This window comes from Sceloporus occidentalis, unplaced genomic scaffold (assembly GCF_023333645.1).
Source record: "Sceloporus occidentalis isolate IW3139 unplaced genomic scaffold, rSceOcc1.0.p SCAF_18, whole genome shotgun sequence".
Lineage (NCBI taxonomy): Eukaryota > Metazoa > Chordata > Lepidosauria > Squamata > Phrynosomatidae > Sceloporus > Sceloporus occidentalis.
In genome coordinates this window covers 14,127,817-14,147,539 of record NW_028316998.1, presented here as the reverse complement: position 1 = coordinate 14,147,539, position 19,723 = coordinate 14,127,817, and the positions used below count along the sequence as shown (strand labels likewise).

The window sequence follows — 19,723 nt, the reverse complement described above, 5'->3', positions numbered from 1 at the left end:
GTACATGAAGTACATGAAGTATTGTCACAAACACAGGCTAATGTTTCTGCTTTTGTAGCAAATGCAATGCATCCTGCCTCACATGTTATTCATGTAGGTAGCAGCAGATCATGGATGGTTGAGTACTCATGTGAAACACAAAATAACTTATAAAATAAATATTTATGTGGCTTTGTGCAACAAATATTACATACCACAACAAGCAGATTCATATAGATTTTGAGGATTTGTTCAAATGACCAACATGTCCATACAACAAAGCAAGGGATCAGTGCATACTCAGGAAATATATATACTGTAAACTGCAAATTATATTTAATAACATAGATAGCATTTGCAGTATACATTGGGTTTGCATTGATTTCTTGTGTTGTTGCATAAAAATAACAATAAAAAAAACACCTGGTGCAAAAACATGCAGTTTAGGTAGTACACAATCCATGTTTTTAGTTAGACTGTTAATAATGTATCATGTTGACAATATATTGTCATTCACCAAGGAATTTAGCAAATCTAAATATACATATATTCATCCTAAAACCATTCAAATAAGTTTAGCAATTTCCTCACAGAACACTAATCTTTCTTAGACTGAACTCATTTTCTAATTAAGCAAGTGAAGAAATGAAGAGTTCTGGATGATTGCCTCAATTCCTAACGCAATTCCTTCACAGCAAACAGCACAAATAATTCTAAGGCTCTTTAATTCTCCAAGATTGCATTTGCTTACTTGCATACATGTTGCTATCTTGCTACTTCCAAAGCACTGGTCAGTTAACATGTAATATTTTAACTGGCTTGGCTTGGCTTTAATATTTTAAAATACCTAAATTGGTGTGGAACCTCTCACCTTTAAATATATAAATATATTGTGCCCAGGGTGTACCGTGACTTTAGTTCCCTTTAATTTAAATACGGCTTTCACGGCATGGTGGGTCTACAAGGGTTAATACCAGTAAAGTGCACAACTGTTATGTTATTCTTCAATAAAAACTATAAACTTTTTTTTTACAACACACCTGTGATTTGACATTGGAAATACTGAAGGTACAGATGCTTCTTTCCTCTATGTATTCCCTGTTGTGCCTTTTTAAACACCTTCACATATGGTTTCCCTCATTCCTGTGAAACTGCTTGTTGTTTATGCCATATAAACAGAACAGATTGATTTTACACAAAGGGAAGTCAATGAATTACACTGCGGAAGGAAAAACAAATTGCACACCACTGTGGTTTGGTTCAATTTTGCAAATAGTCTATTGTTAAAGATCATAATGAAAGGAGGCAAATAATCTACGCGTTTTAATGTCGGCTCATTAAAATAATAAACCTTCATAATGCAGTATTCTGGTGAGGATAGACTGTTTTTCCGCATACAGCAGGTGCACCCTACGGGACACCGACCGAGTGTAAGCTATGCTTTTTGTGTCGATGTAATGGCTTCACAGGCTTCTGAGAATGGAACATTCAACTGTCTTTAGGCTCTTAAAAAGTTACTCATGGAATGCGTGACAAATATCACCTGAAAAACATTACTGTGTACCCATCAGTCTTTTCCATTTTGCCATAATTCTGTAATGATAAGTATGTTGCCAAACAGCTACTGCTAATGACATTCTTGTAATGGATGCGTGTCAATGTTCCATGGTTATTGAGAAAATTCCCAGTCACACAGCATGGAACTTACTCCTTATTCTACTCGGACTTAATGATATCTGAGCATCCTAAATCGAGGTTGAAATCCCTTCTTGAATACAGGTGACTTTATTTAGAATGCATTTAACTACTGAGAAGTAACTGGATACGTTTTAATAGAACTGATTCAGTTGTCTCCATGAGCCTTTAATAGGCTATTATTTGGAGAGTGTAAAGGTCAGTTCATTTACAAAGCTCCCAGATATTCCCATACAGAAAATGGTATAAAACCCTAAACAGTTATTGTTTGGAGTGTTAAGATAATAATTAGTTAACACGGTACATTGGATATATTGGTGATTTAGACATGGGTATGCTTTTACGAACTTGCATCTAAAATTCTTCCTAGACGCCATGCAATTCTTTTTTTCATATTTATTCCTTTTCGGTTCCTGTAATATTATTGCAGTATTGGTGTACATTTACACAATAAAATTATGAAAACAGTGCATATAGTGCACTCCAACAGAAAGATTTCTTTATGCTGCTTATTTCATTTTCTTTCATCTTGTCTATTTTTTTTGTTTAAAAGTGCTAAACAATTATATTAGATTACATTTTGATTGCCAGACAGGTGTCAAAGTTGCATATTGTTTGCTCATTTTCTAATGTGTTCTAATTTTAAAAGGTGTTACTTTCTGGGTCTAAAATTAAATGTGATAAATTGGTTCTATGCAACTGTATTGCATTCTCCTACTGATTAAAACCTTAACATCTAGGTATAGCAACTCCAATAATCATTCTACAGCTACATATTTTTTTTAATAACAAAATTAAATGAGCCTGATAAACAAGAATCTTCATGCTTTTATTTGTCATTGTGTCTCCAAAGAACATATTGTGTATTTAGGAAACACGCTGGGTTGAACCAGAGTTGACTAAGACATCAGTGCTAACATTTATAAATTAACATTGAAGAATTAGTGTTCCTTTAGCAGCTCCCAAGGACATTAGAGGGGTTCATCAAATGCATAAAATAAGTGCTAGTACCAATTCAGTTTGATTTAGTTAGACGTATGGAATTGTAAGGCCAGTTTCACATTTTTATATGCTTTCTAAGGAATGATGACTATAGCGCTCTTTAAATCACAGGAGCAGGTTCTGATGGACATACTGATCCCCAATATGTTCCAGTTTATGAACAGCCCTTCAATCATCAAGTCTGTTATTGATAAGCAGATAAACCACCAAACAATAAAAGACATCGTTATAGATTGTTTACATGCTTCATTTATTCAATCAATATTTTCAGAATAAAAAATGTGATATTTTATTTGTTAAATATTGGGATCAGGTTCTTGTGGGTCCTTATGCAATCCTTATGATGGATTCTTCATTATGTAACATGGAATAGCTAAGTTTCCCAGGGCATTGCAAAACACAAGTACAGGGACATCATAAAACATAAGTTCCTGGAGTCAGATAGTAGACAGATAATTCATCATCACTCGTTATAATTGATTGTCTCAGGTAACAATATTTTGAGTTATAATTTAAAACATGGGAGGCAAGTAACAACAATACACAGCTGTATCTCATGTGAAGGCAGAGGAAGAGTATTCATGAAAATAGCTGTCAACAAGCAGACATTAAGAAAAAAACATCTAAAAATTCATCATCATGAAATGAAATATGATCAGCCTCAGTAAAAACTGAATTAATGCGAGCAATGACTTTGCAAGACCTGGTGGTCAGAACTAATCCCCTGTGTGTAATTAGGTGCATAACATATGCAAATTGTCCTAGAAGTTCAAAAAGAAAAAAAAAAAGTTCCACAGTTAAATGTGTGTATTTCACAGATGTGAACTAAATGTATACCTCGCAAAGAATCCTTCAAGGAAATGAGGTCTGTCAGTTGGAACTTATTTTCTGTGTTCTTGCACACACATAAGGCATTAGAGAAATTAGGCTGTTGTTTTGTTGATAACAGGAGGTCATGACTAATCAATCAAAACCAAATAGTTTTGCCCATGTGGTCCGCACTACTTTAGGACTTAATCATTAAATCTAGGTTAGTTGCTTCTCGGTCTCGAGCATCTGATTTGTTTTTATGAAAAAGGGAAATCGTGCAGTAAAAAAAGTCAAGGAGACTACAAATTATGTAGTCTCTTCAGCCACCAACCTTTTAGATATGTGGTGATACAACCCAACACAGGGTAGGGTCTCAATACTTATAGGTGGTTCTATAAAAAAAATAAACTTAATGAAACTGCTTAGCTTCCTCCAGTAACCTATTGATCCCTTATCAGATATTGGGAAGAGACCTGGCCATGTACGAAGCTGATTAATCTTACATCATTATAATGTAATATATATAATCTTCTCTTAGATTGTGTTTGTTTAAAATCACTGCTTCACCCAAAACATTTTGACATGAGCATGTCATTTCAGAAAAATGAAACCAGTCAGCTCTAGATTGTAAGCTTGCGAGCAGGGCTCTCTCCAACAAATGTATCAGTTTGTCTTATTCTGTCAATTCTTGTCTTGTCATATACCTTGAATATATGTATTGTATTAAGCGCTGCGTAAACTGTTGGCGCTATATAAATAAAAGATAATAATAATAATAATAATAATAGTATATTTGCTTACTTAATAATTACCCTAGTAGTATTACAGAATGTTACAGAAGATGTCCTGTTTGCTAAACTGTATCAAGATGGGTTTTGGGTTGCCAATCGTAGGGCATCTATATGAGATGGTCATGAGAACCCTAGTTTCAATTTAGGTGTACCCTCTACTATAATTAAGTATAACGTAGAGTAAAGAAAGTTATATCTATCTAATCTATTACTTTACCTATGTAGGACTGTCTTTGCCAAGGTAAAAAGGGCAGATGTCTAGGGTCCAGGTATCCTCAGGGGCCCTGGGAACAATTTACCTTTTAATGCCTTGGCTAACCCCATTTGTGTTGGACTGTGAGTAGAAGAAGGGAAGCTGCAGGAGGAAACAGGTTATACTGAGGAGAATAAATTTGACTTTCCCAGGTGGTCTCTTCTATGGGTATCTATGTCCTACAAATAACACACTTCTCCTAACAAGGTTCTTATTTCCTGTGGCCGCGAAACTATGACATCATATACCAGTACTTATCATTTTTATTCCAGTCAGCGAAGGAAGATCTATTCCAAAAATAATCCAGACCTCTCTGCTGGTACTCCAGACTATGAATAATATAACTAATACAAGTAGACAGGATTCTCAAGGTTATAACCAAGAAAGAACAGGGAACAAGTAATAACATGATGTTTGAAGGTATATGAGGACAGCATCCAAGCTTATAAAGGGGTGGAGCACATTTATTCTTGCAGAAAACCGCAGTAATTACGTAGGTGTTTACCAATAGTAAAGTGTTGAAATCTCCAAACCTTATTTGTGGTTGGCTCATATTAGCTCCTTAACTTGCCAATCAGTTGGAAATATTTTATATGCAATTACAATCTTTACAGTTGCTTGTTAAAATTGTGAGTGTAAATGTGTAATTTAGCCATTTTTGTAACCATTTAAAAAAAATGTTAGATTTTAGCAAATAACCAGATGTAAACACTAACGTTTCATGTTAGAAGCAAACCTAGAATTTGTCTTCTTTATTAAGCTTGTTTTGTTAAATTACCTGGCAGTAAGTCACATGAATTTACTAACATGCTACGCTATGGATAATTGGATATAGAATAGATGCAGTTCATGTAAGGTAACACCACTCTTGCATCTTCGAAATAAATGTCTGATGTGTGAATGCAAGATACTTTTGTATGACTTTTGTATAGTCATAAATTGTGTATTATCAGTTACGCATAGTCAATCTCAATAGTTTATATATAAAAGTAATTAACAGTCATAATACATAGTCATGTTGCAGATCTAACTTTTGCTAATTCTTTAGCACACAAACCTAGAAACAGGGCTAGATGGCAGAGCACACAGAGCAATTGTACATCAGAGCATTCTGATATTAGTGAGAGGTGCTTTTCTGTCTCACAAAGAGGTGATGAGATCGGTTGTCACAATGTGCGGCAATCATCCTCCCTCAGTGACACTGTGCACCCTGAAATGACGTAAGCTATCAGCACACAGTGTCAATGAGGGAGGATGATGGCCATATGTCCCGTAACCTGATTGGATCGCCACTCAGTGATGGAGCTGCAGGCCACAAGGAATATATGGAGGGAAGTGGAAGAAGCAGTAAGTACTTGTGTGTTCATAAGTGTATGTGTTTATGTATGCATATGTGTTTATATGTATTTATATTATATCTCTGTGTATGAGTGCATGTCTGTATGTATGTGTATGTATGTGAATGTATGTATATGTGTATATACAGTATACACACACTGGTCACTTTATTAGCTAATCAGCCAATCACATGGCAGCAACTCAATGCAATTAGGCATGTAGATGTGGTCAAGACAACTTGCTGAAGTTCAAACGGAGCATCACAATGGGGAAGAAAGGAGATTTAAGTGACTTTGATCGTGGCATGGTTGATGTTGCCAGATGGGCTGGTATTTCAGAAACTGCTGATCTACTGGGATTTTCACACACAACCATCTCTAGGGTTTACAGAGAATGGTCCAAAAAAGAGAAAATATGCCTTGTTGATGTCAGAGGCCAGAGGACTGGTTTGAGGTGACAGAAAGGCAACAGTAACTCAAATAACCACTCGTTACAACCAAGATATGCAGGATACCATCTCTGAACGCACAACACATCAAACCTTGAAGCAGATGGGCTACAGCAGCAGAAGACCACACCAGGTACCAATCCTGTAAGCTAAGAACTGGAAACTGAGGCTACAATTTGCACAGGCTCACCAAAATTGGACAATGAAAGACTGGAAGAACGTTGCATGCTCTGATGAGTTCCGATTCCAGCTGCGACATTCAGATTGCAGGGTCATAAAAGCATGCATCCATCCTGCCTTGTATCAACAGTTCAGGCTGGTGGTGGTGTAATGGTGTGGGGGACATTTTCTTGGCACACTTTTGGCCCCTTAGAACCAATTGAGCATCGTTTAAACGTTACAGCCTACCCGAGTATTGTTGCTGACCATGTCCATCCCTTTATGACCACAGTGTACCCATATTCTGATGGTTACTTCCAGCAGGATAATGCCCCTTGTCACAAAGCTCACATAATTTCAAACTGGTTTCCAATGGCCTCCACAGTCACCAGATCTCAATCCAATAGAGCACCTTTGGGATGTGATGGAACGGGAGATTGGCATCATGGACGTGCAGCCGACAAATCTGCAGCAACTGTGTGATGCCATCATGTCCATATGGACCAAAATTTCTGAGGAATGTTTCCAGCACCTTGTAGAAAGTATGCCACGAAAAATAAAGGCAGTTCTGAAGGCAAAAGGTGGTCCAACCCGGTACTAGCAAAGTGTACCTAATAAAGTGGCCAGTGATTGTATGTATGTGTATGTACATATGTCAATATGTATGTGTGTGGGGGCAGAATAGAAGTTAGAAAAAGGATGGAAAATGTTAAAGGCAGACAAATAAGATAAAATAAAAACAAAGGGAAAGAAGATATAAAAAGGTGAGGAAAATAAGTCAGCAAGCCAGGTGCAAAAAAGAGACAGGGCAAACGGAATAGTATAGAACAGAAGGAAAAAAGGCAGCAATAGGCAGAAAACAGAAAAAGTGGGAAAAAGAGCTTTCAAAAGGCAGGAAATCCAGAGAAGGGGTACTTCCTGTATAATTACCCCAGGGGCCAAAGCTCCTTGATCTGGCCTCCTTATATCTAGGCATCTCACCCTCTAGTTTTAGATTATGACCAGTGGCGGAACTACCGGGGTCGCAGGGGTCGCGACTGCGACCGGGCCCCGGCGGCAGGGGGGCCCAAGCCAAGGGGCCGCCCGAAATCTTTTTTCCGTTTTTTTTTTTTTTTTAAATAAGGCAGGGGCGTCCAACATGCGGCCTGCGGGCCAAATGCGGCCCGCGAGACCTCGAGGTGCGGCCCGCGTAAGATCGGCAGCCAGGGCAACCGATCTTACGCGAGCCGCACCTCAAGCCCTGCTACTTACTTGTGGGAGGGTCTTCTGGACTACACAGAGGAAGCGGAGTTCACGTGACATCCTACTTCCTCTGTGCTTTAGCAGAGAAGGCAGAGGGAGGCCGCGCCCCCTGCTGAAGTCTGTGAGCGGCATCGAGGAGCTGCAGTGCAGGTAAGGGGGTGGAGAGGGTGTTTGAATGAGTGTGTGTGATTGAGGGAATGAATCTGTGAATGAATGATTATATGAATAAATGAGTGTGTGTGTGTGTGTGTGTGTGTGATAGCATGGATGTGTAAGTGCTGGAACCTAGGCATGATGGGACTGTGATTGCTGTTAGCAATCACACTCCTATCATGCCAAGTCAGCCAGTACATGCTGAAACCTGGCCAGCTGCCCCCCTTGTGTAGTGATGCTGCCAGCAGTATGGGGTCTGCACTTACAGCCACCCTGTACCAGAATGTACTGGCTGACTTGGCATGATAGGAGTGTGATTGCTAACAGCAATCACAGTCCCATAATGCCTAGGTTCCAGCATTTACTGGATGGATGTGTAAGTGATGGAACATTGTCTTCTTTATTAAGCTTGTTTTGTTAAATTACCTGGCAGTAAGTCACATGAATTTACTAACATGCTACGCTATGGATAATTGGATATAGAATAGATGCAGTTCATGTAAGGTAACACCACTCTTGCATCTTCGAAATAAATGTCTGATGTGTGAATGCAAGATACTTTTGTATGACTTTTGTATAGTCATAAATTGTGTATTATCAGTTACGCATAGTCAATCTCAATAGTTTATATATAAAAGTAATTAACAGTCATAATACATAGTCATGTTGCAGATCTAACTTTTGCTAATTCTTTAGCACACAAACCTAGAAACAGGGCTAGATGGCAGAGCACACAGAGCAATTGTACATCAGAGCATTCTGATATTAGTGAGAGGTGCTTTTCTGTCTCACAAAGAGGTGATGAGATCGGTTGTCACAATGTGCGGCAATCATCCTCCCTCAGTGACACTGTGCACCCTGAAATGACGTAAGCTATCAGCACACAGTGTCAATGAGGGAGGATGATGGCCATATGTCCCGTAACCTGATTGGATCGCCACTCAGTGATGGAGCTGCAGGCCACAAGGAATATATGGAGGGAAGTGGAAGAAGCAGTAAGTACTTGTGTGTTCATAAGTGTATGTGTTTATGTATGCATATGTGTTTATATGTATTTATATTATATCTCTGTGTATGAGTGCATGTCTGTATGTATGTGTATGTATGTGAATGTATGTATATGTGTATATACAGTATACACACACTGGTCACTTTATTAGCTAATCAGCCAATCACATGGCAGCAACTCAATGCAATTAGGCATGTAGATGTGGTCAAGACAACTTGCTGAAGTTCAAACGGAGCATCACAATGGGGAAGAAAGGAGATTTAAGTGACTTTGATCGTGGCATGGTTGATGTTGCCAGATGGGCTGGTATTTCAGAAACTGCTGATCTACTGGGATTTTCACACACAACCATCTCTAGGGTTTACAGAGAATGGTCCAAAAAAGAGAAAATATGCCTTGTTGATGTCAGAGGCCAGAGGACTGGTTTGAGGTGACAGAAAGGCAACAGTAACTCAAATAACCACTCGTTACAACCAAGATATGCAGGATACCATCTCTGAACGCACAACACATCAAACCTTGAAGCAGATGGGCTACAGCAGCAGAAGACCACACCAGGTACCAATCCTGTAAGCTAAGAACTGGAAACTGAGGCTACAATTTGCACAGGCTCACCAAAATTGGACAATGAAAGACTGGAAGAACGTTGCATGCTCTGATGAGTTCCGATTCCAGCTGCGACATTCAGATTGCAGGGTCATAAAAGCATGCATCCATCCTGCCTTGTATCAACAGTTCAGGCTGGTGGTGGTGTAATGGTGTGGGGGACATTTTCTTGGCACACTTTTGGCCCCTTAGAACCAATTGAGCATCGTTTAAACGTTACAGCCTACCCGAGTATTGTTGCTGACCATGTCCATCCCTTTATGACCACAGTGTACCCATATTCTGATGGTTACTTCCAGCAGGATAATGCCCCTTGTCACAAAGCTCACATAATTTCAAACTGGTTTCCAATGGCCTCCACAGTCACCAGATCTCAATCCAATAGAGCACCTTTGGGATGTGATGGAACGGGAGATTGGCATCATGGACGTGCAGCCGACAAATCTGCAGCAACTGTGTGATGCCATCATGTCCATATGGACCAAAATTTCTGAGGAATGTTTCCAGCACCTTGTAGAAAGTATGCCACGAAAAATAAAGGCAGTTCTGAAGGCAAAAGGTGGTCCAACCCGGTACTAGCAAAGTGTACCTAATAAAGTGGCCAGTGATTGTATGTATGTGTATGTACATATGTCAATATGTATGTGTGTGGGGGCAGAATAGAAGTTAGAAAAAGGATGGAAAATGTTAAAGGCAGACAAATAAGATAAAATAAAAACAAAGGGAAAGAAGATATAAAAAGGTGAGGAAAATAAGTCAGCAAGCCAGGTGCAAAAAAGAGACAGGGCAAACGGAATAGTATAGAACAGAAGGAAAAAAGGCAGCAATAGGCAGAAAACAGAAAAAGTGGGAAAAAGAGCTTTCAAAAGGCAGGAAATCCAGAGAAGGGGTACTTCCTGTATAATTACCCCAGGGGCCAAAGCTCCTTGATCTGGCCTCCTTATATCTAGGCATCTCACCCTCTAGTTTTAGATTATGACCAGTGGCGGAACTACCGGGGTCGCAGGGGTCGCGACTGCGACCGGGCCCCGGCGGCAGGGGGGCCCAAGCCAAGGGGCCGCCCGAAATCTTTTTTCCGTTTTTTTTTTTTTTTTAAATAAGGCAGGGGCGTCCAACATGCGGCCTGCGGGCCAAATGCGGCCCGCGAGACCTCGAGGTGCGGCCCGCGTAAGATCGGCAGCCAGGGCAACCGATCTTACGCGAGCCGCACCTCAAGCCCTGCTACTTACTTGTGGGAGGGTCTTCTGGACTACACAGAGGAAGCGGAGTTCACGTGACATCCTACTTCCTCTGTGCTTTAGCAGAGAAGGCAGAGGGAGGCCGCGCCCCCTGCTGAAGTCTGTGAGCGGCATCGAGGAGCTGCAGTGCAGGTAAGGGGGTGGAGAGGGTGTTTGAATGAGTGTGTGTGATTGAGGGAATGAATCTGTGAATGAATGATTATATGAATAAATGAGTGTGTGTGTGTGTGTGTGTGTGTGATAGCATGGATGTGTAAGTGCTGGAACCTAGGCATGATGGGACTGTGATTGCTGTTAGCAATCACACTCCTATCATGCCAAGTCAGCCAGTACATGCTGAAACCTGGCCAGCTGCCCCCCTTGTGTAGTGATGCTGCCAGCAGTATGGGGTCTGCACTTACAGCCACCCTGTACCAGAATGTACTGGCTGACTTGGCATGATAGGAGTGTGATTGCTAACAGCAATCACAGTCCCATAATGCCTAGGTTCCAGCATTTACTGGATGGATGTGTAAGTGATGGAACATAGGCATGATGGGACTGTGATTGCTGTTAGCAATCACACTCCTATCATGCCAAGTCAGCCAGTACATGCTGAAACCTGGCTAGCTGCCCCCCTTGTGTATTGATGCTGCCAGCAGTATGGAGTCTGCACATCACTTACAGCCACCCTGTACCAGCGTGTATTGGCTGACTTGGCATGATAGGAGTGTGATTGCTAACAGCAATCACAGTCCCATCATGCCTAGGTTCCAGCATTTACTGGATGGATGTGTAAGTGCTGGAACCTAGGCATGATGGGACTGTGACTACTGTTAGCAATCACACTCCTATCATGCCAAGTCAGCCAGTACATGCTGAAACCTAGCTAGCTGCCCCCCTTGTGTAGTGATGCTGCCAGCAGTATGGGGTCTGCACATCACTTACAGCCACCCTGTACCAGCATGTACTGGCTGACTTGGCATGATAGGAGTGTGATTGCTAACAGCAATCACAGCGAGCACAGTCCCATCATGCCTAGGTACCAGCATTTACTGGTTGCCTGGGTATGATAGGAGTGTGATTGCTGTTAGCAATCACACTCCTATCATGCCAAGTCATATTGCTAATTTTGTCCAATTGTGTGTTACCCACTTTTATTAAACATGTGAGTTTTTATTATTATTTTTAAAGGTGGGGGTCATTTTCGGTTTTGGCTAAGTGAACCCTGAATGTTTTGGTCCAGAATTTTCATTTTAGTTCATCCCTAGAATAAATCTAGGGAATCCTGAATTTGTAGTCGCAAAACTTTCAAGGCCCAGAAATCAGTGAGAGGAAGAGTAAAGGTTTTGTGTCATTTTACTTTATTTTAATCTGCATATTTTATTAAAGGCCATATTTTTTGTCACAGTGAAAAATGAGTGCGGCCCGCGCACGTATACAATTCTGATGAAGTGGCCCACTGCAGAAAAAACTTGGACACCCCTGGATTATGCCCTTTGTACATGCGCCCCTTTGTCTTTGATTTTTTTACAGATATGATTCAATATGTAAATTGAATTTGTTGAAAAAAAAATGTTGGGTAAAAATCATGTTTTTTTTGGGGGGGTGAGGGGGTGGGGGGGCCCTTAACAGATTCTCGCACCCAGGCCCTGAGGCGTCTAGTTACGCCCCTGATTATGACCTCTTGTTCTAACATTTGTCGTTCCTCTCCCGTACATTGTTAAATCCCTTTATGTATTTAAATCTTTCTATCATGTGTTTCTAAAATTTGTTTAGACCTCTAGCTCTCTATAGGGTTAACATGCACAGTGACACAGGCACTAGACTGCAACTCTTATAGCTTGCAGTTACTGCCTATGGATTGTTGCTGCCCGACATCTGCTGGGACGCCATGCATTAGCTACCCTTTTTCTCAATTTATATGGTAATTAAAAAAAGCCTTAAATGTCACACAGTTCAAGAAGATCCCGATAACAAGCTGAACTGAGAATGATTAGTTGGTGGAAAAAATATTATGTAACTTCTAAAAAGCAATTTTGGAGAAACATGTGACAGTAGCCCTTCTATTTCCTTTAAAGTCACAAGATGTGGAAAATCAATATTTATTCTTTTCATCTCACAAAAAATAATCATGGTTCAAGATCTCTAAAACATCCTGTGACTGAGGATAAAAGCAAAAACCTGCATGATGACATCACAAGCCTAGAAATCACCACCTATTACTCACTTGGTCAGTAAGAATGAACAAAGAATGGGTTATAAAAAGTATGTCATATCTTATTGGTATGTATGGTTTTAGTCACTAGCCTTTCAAGCCTACAGTTTTCAGGGCTGCTTGTAAGGCAGGGCAGGAGGTGCAGCTTCTCAGGTCATAGCCATTCTAAAGAACTCACTGGTCCTTGTGTCTGACTAAGGTGGAAGGAAGACCATTGAGTATCATTTGCACAGATCTTCTGCACAACATCCACCATTCCCACCAGAGCAATGTATTGATACATTATGCTATGCTTGAGGCTTAATTCAAAGATTGAATTATTCAATTTGTGCATGAGAAGGAGACACGAGGAGGCTAAGCAGGATTCAGTTGAGCTGATACTAGTGTATACCATTGCAAAAAACTAAACACCAATAAATAACATAAACAAATAGCATTCACTGAAAAACACTCAAGCTTGCCAAGCTATGTAGGTACCATAGCACACCAACTCTGGGAGGACACACCTCCATGCCCAAACCCGAGGTTCCAAGCTCCACTGCTAGAAACCTCCCACTGAGTTTACCTAATGCTCTCACCACAGCATTAACTCCCAGATACCTGGCAAGCTTCTGCCAAGAGCCCACCCCTTGACTTTAAATTGGATGGGTTCCCCATCCAGATAAAACACGGCATTTTCAATACCCTAAGCAACAGCCACATTAAAAAAGTCCAAACCAAGATCAGAGAGATGCACTCAATCTTTGTCTTCTTGATACCCTGCATCACTTGAAAATGTTTAGTCTGACCCCCTAGCTCTGCAACTTAAAAAGAAAACTTAGCCTCGCCATACACTTATCCACCCACGATTGAGAGTACCCCACTTAAAGTCAAAACCATCACAAACCACAACAATACATTCAAATGGTCCCCTTTACCTACCACAGTGCCCACCCAGCTCACCAACGGATCCCATTCCTGCCAAACCCTGTCGTACACTGTCCGCTTACCTGGAGCTAGAGAATACGTCACCCATCTCACAAGCATGCCTTCCCGATATTTCACATCAAGGGCGCCTCCTGCTGATAGCGAGAGAGAGCATAAGCAATCACATTAAAGTAACACAGACATGTTTAACAGTAAAGAAGACCACCTTGCCATTCTGCATCCGCCATCCGCACAACGTAAGAGCCACCACAAAGGGCGGAAGCCAGATTCTTGAAGAGAAGGCTAGAATGCTTCCCCTCAGGCCACCTGGCCATGCACTATCGGTCCCAATGTAGGCCCCGAACCTACATCCATGTACAAGGAGAAGCAGCCGTCTGAAAAAACACATTCTCATTAAACCTGGTTTAAACCTGGTAACATTGCCCTCGCCACCCGAACCCAGTGATGCGCTGCCCGCACCACTGCTGTGGACCCTTGACAGAGAGTTAGAAAAGACCCACCCCACCAGGATTATCCTGCAGGTAAAATTAAGTCATCCCAAAAGCGACTGGAGCTGCCTCAGAGTAACCTTCCTAGTGAACAAACCTTGGCTACTCCTGCCCTTAGGGTCTCCAACTTGTCCATGGGTAAGCAGCAAACCCCATCCTCCTAATCGTTCCCCAAACCCCAAAAAACTAAGGCAGATACTAGGGACCTCATTCTTTCTACCGCCAGCTGGTGTGCAACAGTTGCAAGCTCTGCCCCGTATCTTCATACCCCAGGAACAAGAAGCTGTTGAGCTGATTTACCATCAATTTACAACATGTCTTACCACCCAGTCCCAGAAGGAACTAAACTTCTCAAAGTAGGTACATGAGATAAGACATAGGAGCACTCTATCAGGAGGCACACGTCCTTATTAAACACCTCATTGAACCCAACAGTTGAAGGCAATCCCTATTGGAAGCGAGTGAAACTCAAATTCAATATCTACCTTTGCCATGAGTGCCCAGGGCTTGCATTCCCCACCAAATCCACTGCCCTATGAAAAAGAGCGGTAGGAGACTGAACAAAGATCCCTGTCAATATCATTATATTAGGACAAAGATCATGTTCTCTGTCACCTAAACCCCTGGAGTGGCTGTCAAATGCCCAGCTGCCCCTCTAACCCCTCGCTACCCTAGTGGAGAGGGAGAAACCATCCTACCCCCCACCACCCTGGGTACTAACTAGCAGAATGCTGGCAATCACCTGTTGCCACTTCGACTTGCCTGGGCCTCTACTGAGAGATCCTCTGCTTCTGGGCCTGAGAAGGTCATGGAACAGGCCGACTTCTTTTCCTGCTGGACCCGCTGGAAGGTGCCAGAAAGGCCTCTGGTAAGTGTCTCCTGCTTTTCACCATGCTGACTCCGCTCCACGTTGACATCCCTAGACAGCGTGTTGTAGCACCTCCAAGTCTTCTTGAAAGCTCTAGATCGCAGCTGTGATCGGTCTGCTCTCAAATTGCTCTACCCCAGGAACCCATATACATAATTGGTGTAGAACCTGAAAAAAAAATACAAACTCATTTGGGTGTATATTTAGTCACATTTTGTACAAAGAGGCATATGTTTCTGCACCCCTTCGAGACACCAAAGTTTGCACAAAAGTTACAGCAAAAAGGAGGAAACTCTTATTTTTTGTCTAGTTCTACTTTCCACCATCCATAAATTACCTTTTTTTTAATTCACAAGAAAAATTCTCTAAAATCAACACCTCTAGCCTCTGGAAAACTATTGTAGAAGAAGATTTCATCTAAAGACGTTCAGACATAGCTGAATAATAGTCATGGTTCCTTAGCTCAACATGCTCATGGCTAGCACATCTCTAAAAAATTTAAAGTTTTAAAGCTCATGTTGATAAGACAAATAAAATGCAAAGTTCACTAATTATACAAAGAGAGAAGATTTTCCATAATGAATGAGTGCAGATTATGTTTGTTGTATATTTACATGATTTATGTTGCCCTTATAATGTCAAAAAATATGTAGTCCTGTTTTTGTTGTAAAATTCACACTCATTGGAATAAAGTCGACGAGACATATTGCTGCTTTTTTGTCTACTTAAATGTTATAACAAATACACGTTGCTGCCTTCATAATAACTGACATTTTAGAAGATTAATTGCCTGCAGTGCAATCATATTTAAGTACAGTTTCTTAATTCTAAATGTACAGTGCATTAAAGAACTTAGTTGGCATTTTCTAGCAATTATGTGGTAAATGGCAGGAAAAGAAAGGAGGAGAGACTCAGAGAGGTTACTAGTTAATGTAAAGAAAGGTGACAGTAGTAGAGCAGTAGGGGCAGTTTGTTTGGGATGCTAAAGAGAGAGCACCAACTAAAGGTATTGGAACAATTTATGAGTATAACTATTTTATTAAGGTTCGTGTGAAAGATCACATTTTCAACAATATATAAAAATGATCTTTGGTTCTTTCGTACTGCTTCTACCTGTGAGAAAGTAAATATTTTCTTTCTCCTTAAGGATAATCAGATTGGTTCATAAAAGCCATGTTTCTGGAATAAATGAAAAAGGTTGTTTATTCACTAAAATAAGTCCCAACAAGAGAATACCCTACTAACTGACACCAGACCCCCCCCCCCCTTTCCCCCACATTCTGCATGGCAGGGCAGGGGGTAAAAAGCTCAGAGGGGTGTAATCATCCTTGTTTAGGGGGATAAGAGTGGGTGCAATTTAGAAAAATAGCCTATGTAAGGCATGGACTAATAATAGTCTACCTAGAAAAATGCAGATATGATAGAAAGTATGTCACTTTTCATTCTCTACTTATTGTTACATATCTTTCTCACTGCGAGCATGGTACATTGTCACATAGAAAACAATAGAGACAATGTAACAAAGGAAGCAAATGTCTCAGAATGGGATAGGAAGGTTGGCAGGCTCTTTTATGTTTTGGTGGTGGTGTTGGGGATGCCTAGGACAGTGGCCACTGGAGCTACACTGCTAATGAAGTATAACAAAATGTTTTGTTAAGAGGTAAAACATCTAAAAGGCAAACATTTGCACTAAAAAATGAAGTTTGTTTACTTTATACATGGCTAGTCCAGGTTTGATATATTTTGTGGTTAATATCATTTTTTCTTCCTTTTTTCTTTTAATTTAAGCAGCAAAACATTAAACGGAATGCACATGTATCAAAGGATTGTAAAACACACCAAACTTGCAATATGGGCAGTATTTTCCGAGATGGAAATAGGACAGTGGAGATCACGTGACTTTTGGTCTATTATACTAATGATGACTTTGATGTGGTTTCTGCGGCTTTATCTGCATTATTGTAGCCAGTGGCTTTTCCTCCAAGCTATTTCCATTCCTGTCGTAAAGTAAGTGTTGTTTGTTTAATTACATTTACCTTCTTTACAATCTGTTGAAAGCTCACTTATTTGTACCTTGCTGGAGCACAGTAACTTTAAAGTAGAACAAAACAATTAACAACAAAATATGCTCGAAATAGGATAGGAAACGTCTACCTCTGTTATATTATTATAATGCTGCTGTAAATCACAAGGCTAATTTAGTGAAAAAAGAAAATGTTTTCAATACAGAAAGTTAGAAGAAATTTCAAGTTTGTATATATGAACCAACAATGTATTCAGTGCTGGAAGAATCATTCAAAAGGTCTCATTTGTCAGTGGTACAGCCTTAGGGCAAAAATGGCTTTTTACACGTTTAAAGGCTTAAGAACTACATGACAAAATTCACAATATTTGATTTTTTTTTTTGACAGCATATTTTCTCTAACATAAAAATGCCACAGAATGCATTACATAATGTGAAGAAATTCAGAATGAAAATGGTAATTCTATCAATGATATATATGTTTCATTTAACTACAAAAACAAATGTGGTTAAGTGATTTCATTCAAGATATTAAAAAAGATAATTTTATATCTAATTTTAATTTACAATATTTCATTTTTTATTTAACATTGCTGAGATACACTGATAAACTAAAAATGTGTTCGCCCTGCACTTTATTACAGTTATTATCAATATCATACAAACTAATTAAATAAAAAAAAAATATCTGAAAACAAACAGAAAATCTAAAATAAATCATGAAAAAAAAATAATTGTTATTTCTGTTTTGATTTTCAAAGCATTTGTTTTAATATACAAAAGCACAACTTTAATCCTACTGTATTTGCACATCCCTCATATTACTGAGTTTAGAAGTTTAGCCATACCCATTGCGAACAGGTGTATAACTCCCCAAGCAAACAGGCAGTCATCTCCATAGACAAACAATGGCAGTAGAATGGGTCATACTGAAGAGCTTAGTCACTTTAAACATGGCATAAACATAGGATACCACTAGTCAGTTTGTGAAATTTCTGCCCTGCTAGATCTGTCTAGACCACTGTAAGTGCTATTATTGTGAAGTGGAAGTGTCTAGGAGTATCAACAGTTCGGCCATGAAGTGGTAGACCACCCACGCTTACAGTGCAGGGCTTCAGAGTGCTGAAGTGCACAACGCATAAAAAATGCCTGTCCCCTGTAGCATCACTTACTACAGAGTCCCAAATTGCCTCTTGAAGCAACATCAGCACAAGCACTGCATGTCAGGAGTTCATGAGATGGGTTTCTATGGCTGAGCAGTTGCACACAAGCCAACGATCACTATGCAAAATTCCAGGTGTGCTAAAACACACTGCCACTGGAATCTGGAGCAGTGAAAACATGTTCTCTGGACTAATGAATCACATTTCATTGTCTTAAAGTCTGATGGACAAATCTGGGTTTGGCAGATGCCAGGAAAGCGCTACCTACCTACCTAGGAGGGATAATGGTCTTGGGCTATTTTTTAAGGTTTGGGCTAGGCTACAGAATGAAAAGTCAGGCTACAATGCAAGTATGCTAGTATGCAAGGCTAGGCTATAGTATGCAAAGACAATTGTATGCTTCCAACTTTGTGGCACTAGTTTGGGAAAGACATTTTCCCGTTCCAGCAAATCTGTTACCTTGTGCACAAAAAAGGTCCACAAAACCTTTTGCAAGCCAGGCCTTCTCATCCAACATCAAGGTCTGACTTCACAAATGCTTTTTTGACTGAACAAATTCTCACAGACACACTCCAAATATCTCATGGAAAGCCTTCCCAGAAAAGTGGAGGCTGTCATAGTTTTTTTTTCTTTTTTGTGTGGGGGGGTGGGGGGTGGTTAACAACTCTACATTAAAGGCCAAGGTTTTGAAAGGTCCAACAAGCTCATATGTGTGTGATGTGTTACTTAAAATGATTTAAAATATCTTTTTGTTTGATTCATAGATTTACGTTTTATCCTCATACTGTTGAACTAAACTACCAGAGTTCATTAATGCACATCAAAGAGGAACTAGGTGTGGTGGTGATTGGACCAATTTCTCTGAATATATCAATGCTCATATTGATTCTTCTAAGATGGAGCTGTCAAATGCTATTTAATTCATTCCCAACTATTTTGTCAAAATCTATTATAGCATGTGGGCTCTGGACAATGTTAGATCCCTTGGCAGTACTCCTAATGGATGCATTTCTGGGGGTAAGTCACTATGTGTAGCCCGGACAATGAAAAAATCATATAAATAAGCACACCTTGTTTTTTACAGTGTAGCGTAAAAATTGCATGTAGTAACTCACCCAAGCAAAAACATGCATTACTTATTTCAGTCTGCCTTACCCATAAAGCCTCTTACTGCATTTTAGCTAGCAACATCTAAATGTCCATCAAACCAAATTGGAAATAAAATGATTCCCTAGTTGGTATTAATCTGTCTAGAAGAGATTTTGAGCGGCAAGAAATATAAATTGAATTCATAATATCTCCCACAAACACTTTTGAAACATAAGCTTACAATC

General features: G+C 40.0%; 1 protein-coding gene across 1 annotated transcript in view; it reads left to right on the top strand.

Annotated features, from left to right (window-relative positions):
- The window catches only part of LOC149302684 (uncharacterized), a 58,051-nt gene that overhangs the window by 14,259 nt on the left and 24,069 nt on the right, over positions 1-19,723 (top strand). Inside the window, exons 4-5 of the mRNA XM_089482309.1 lie at positions 16,992-17,210; positions 19,154-19,406. Coding sequence (XP_089338435.1) covers positions 16,992-17,210; positions 19,154-19,406 — 472 coding nt within the window. The remainder of the gene's footprint in view (positions 1-16,991; positions 17,211-19,153; positions 19,407-19,723) is intronic.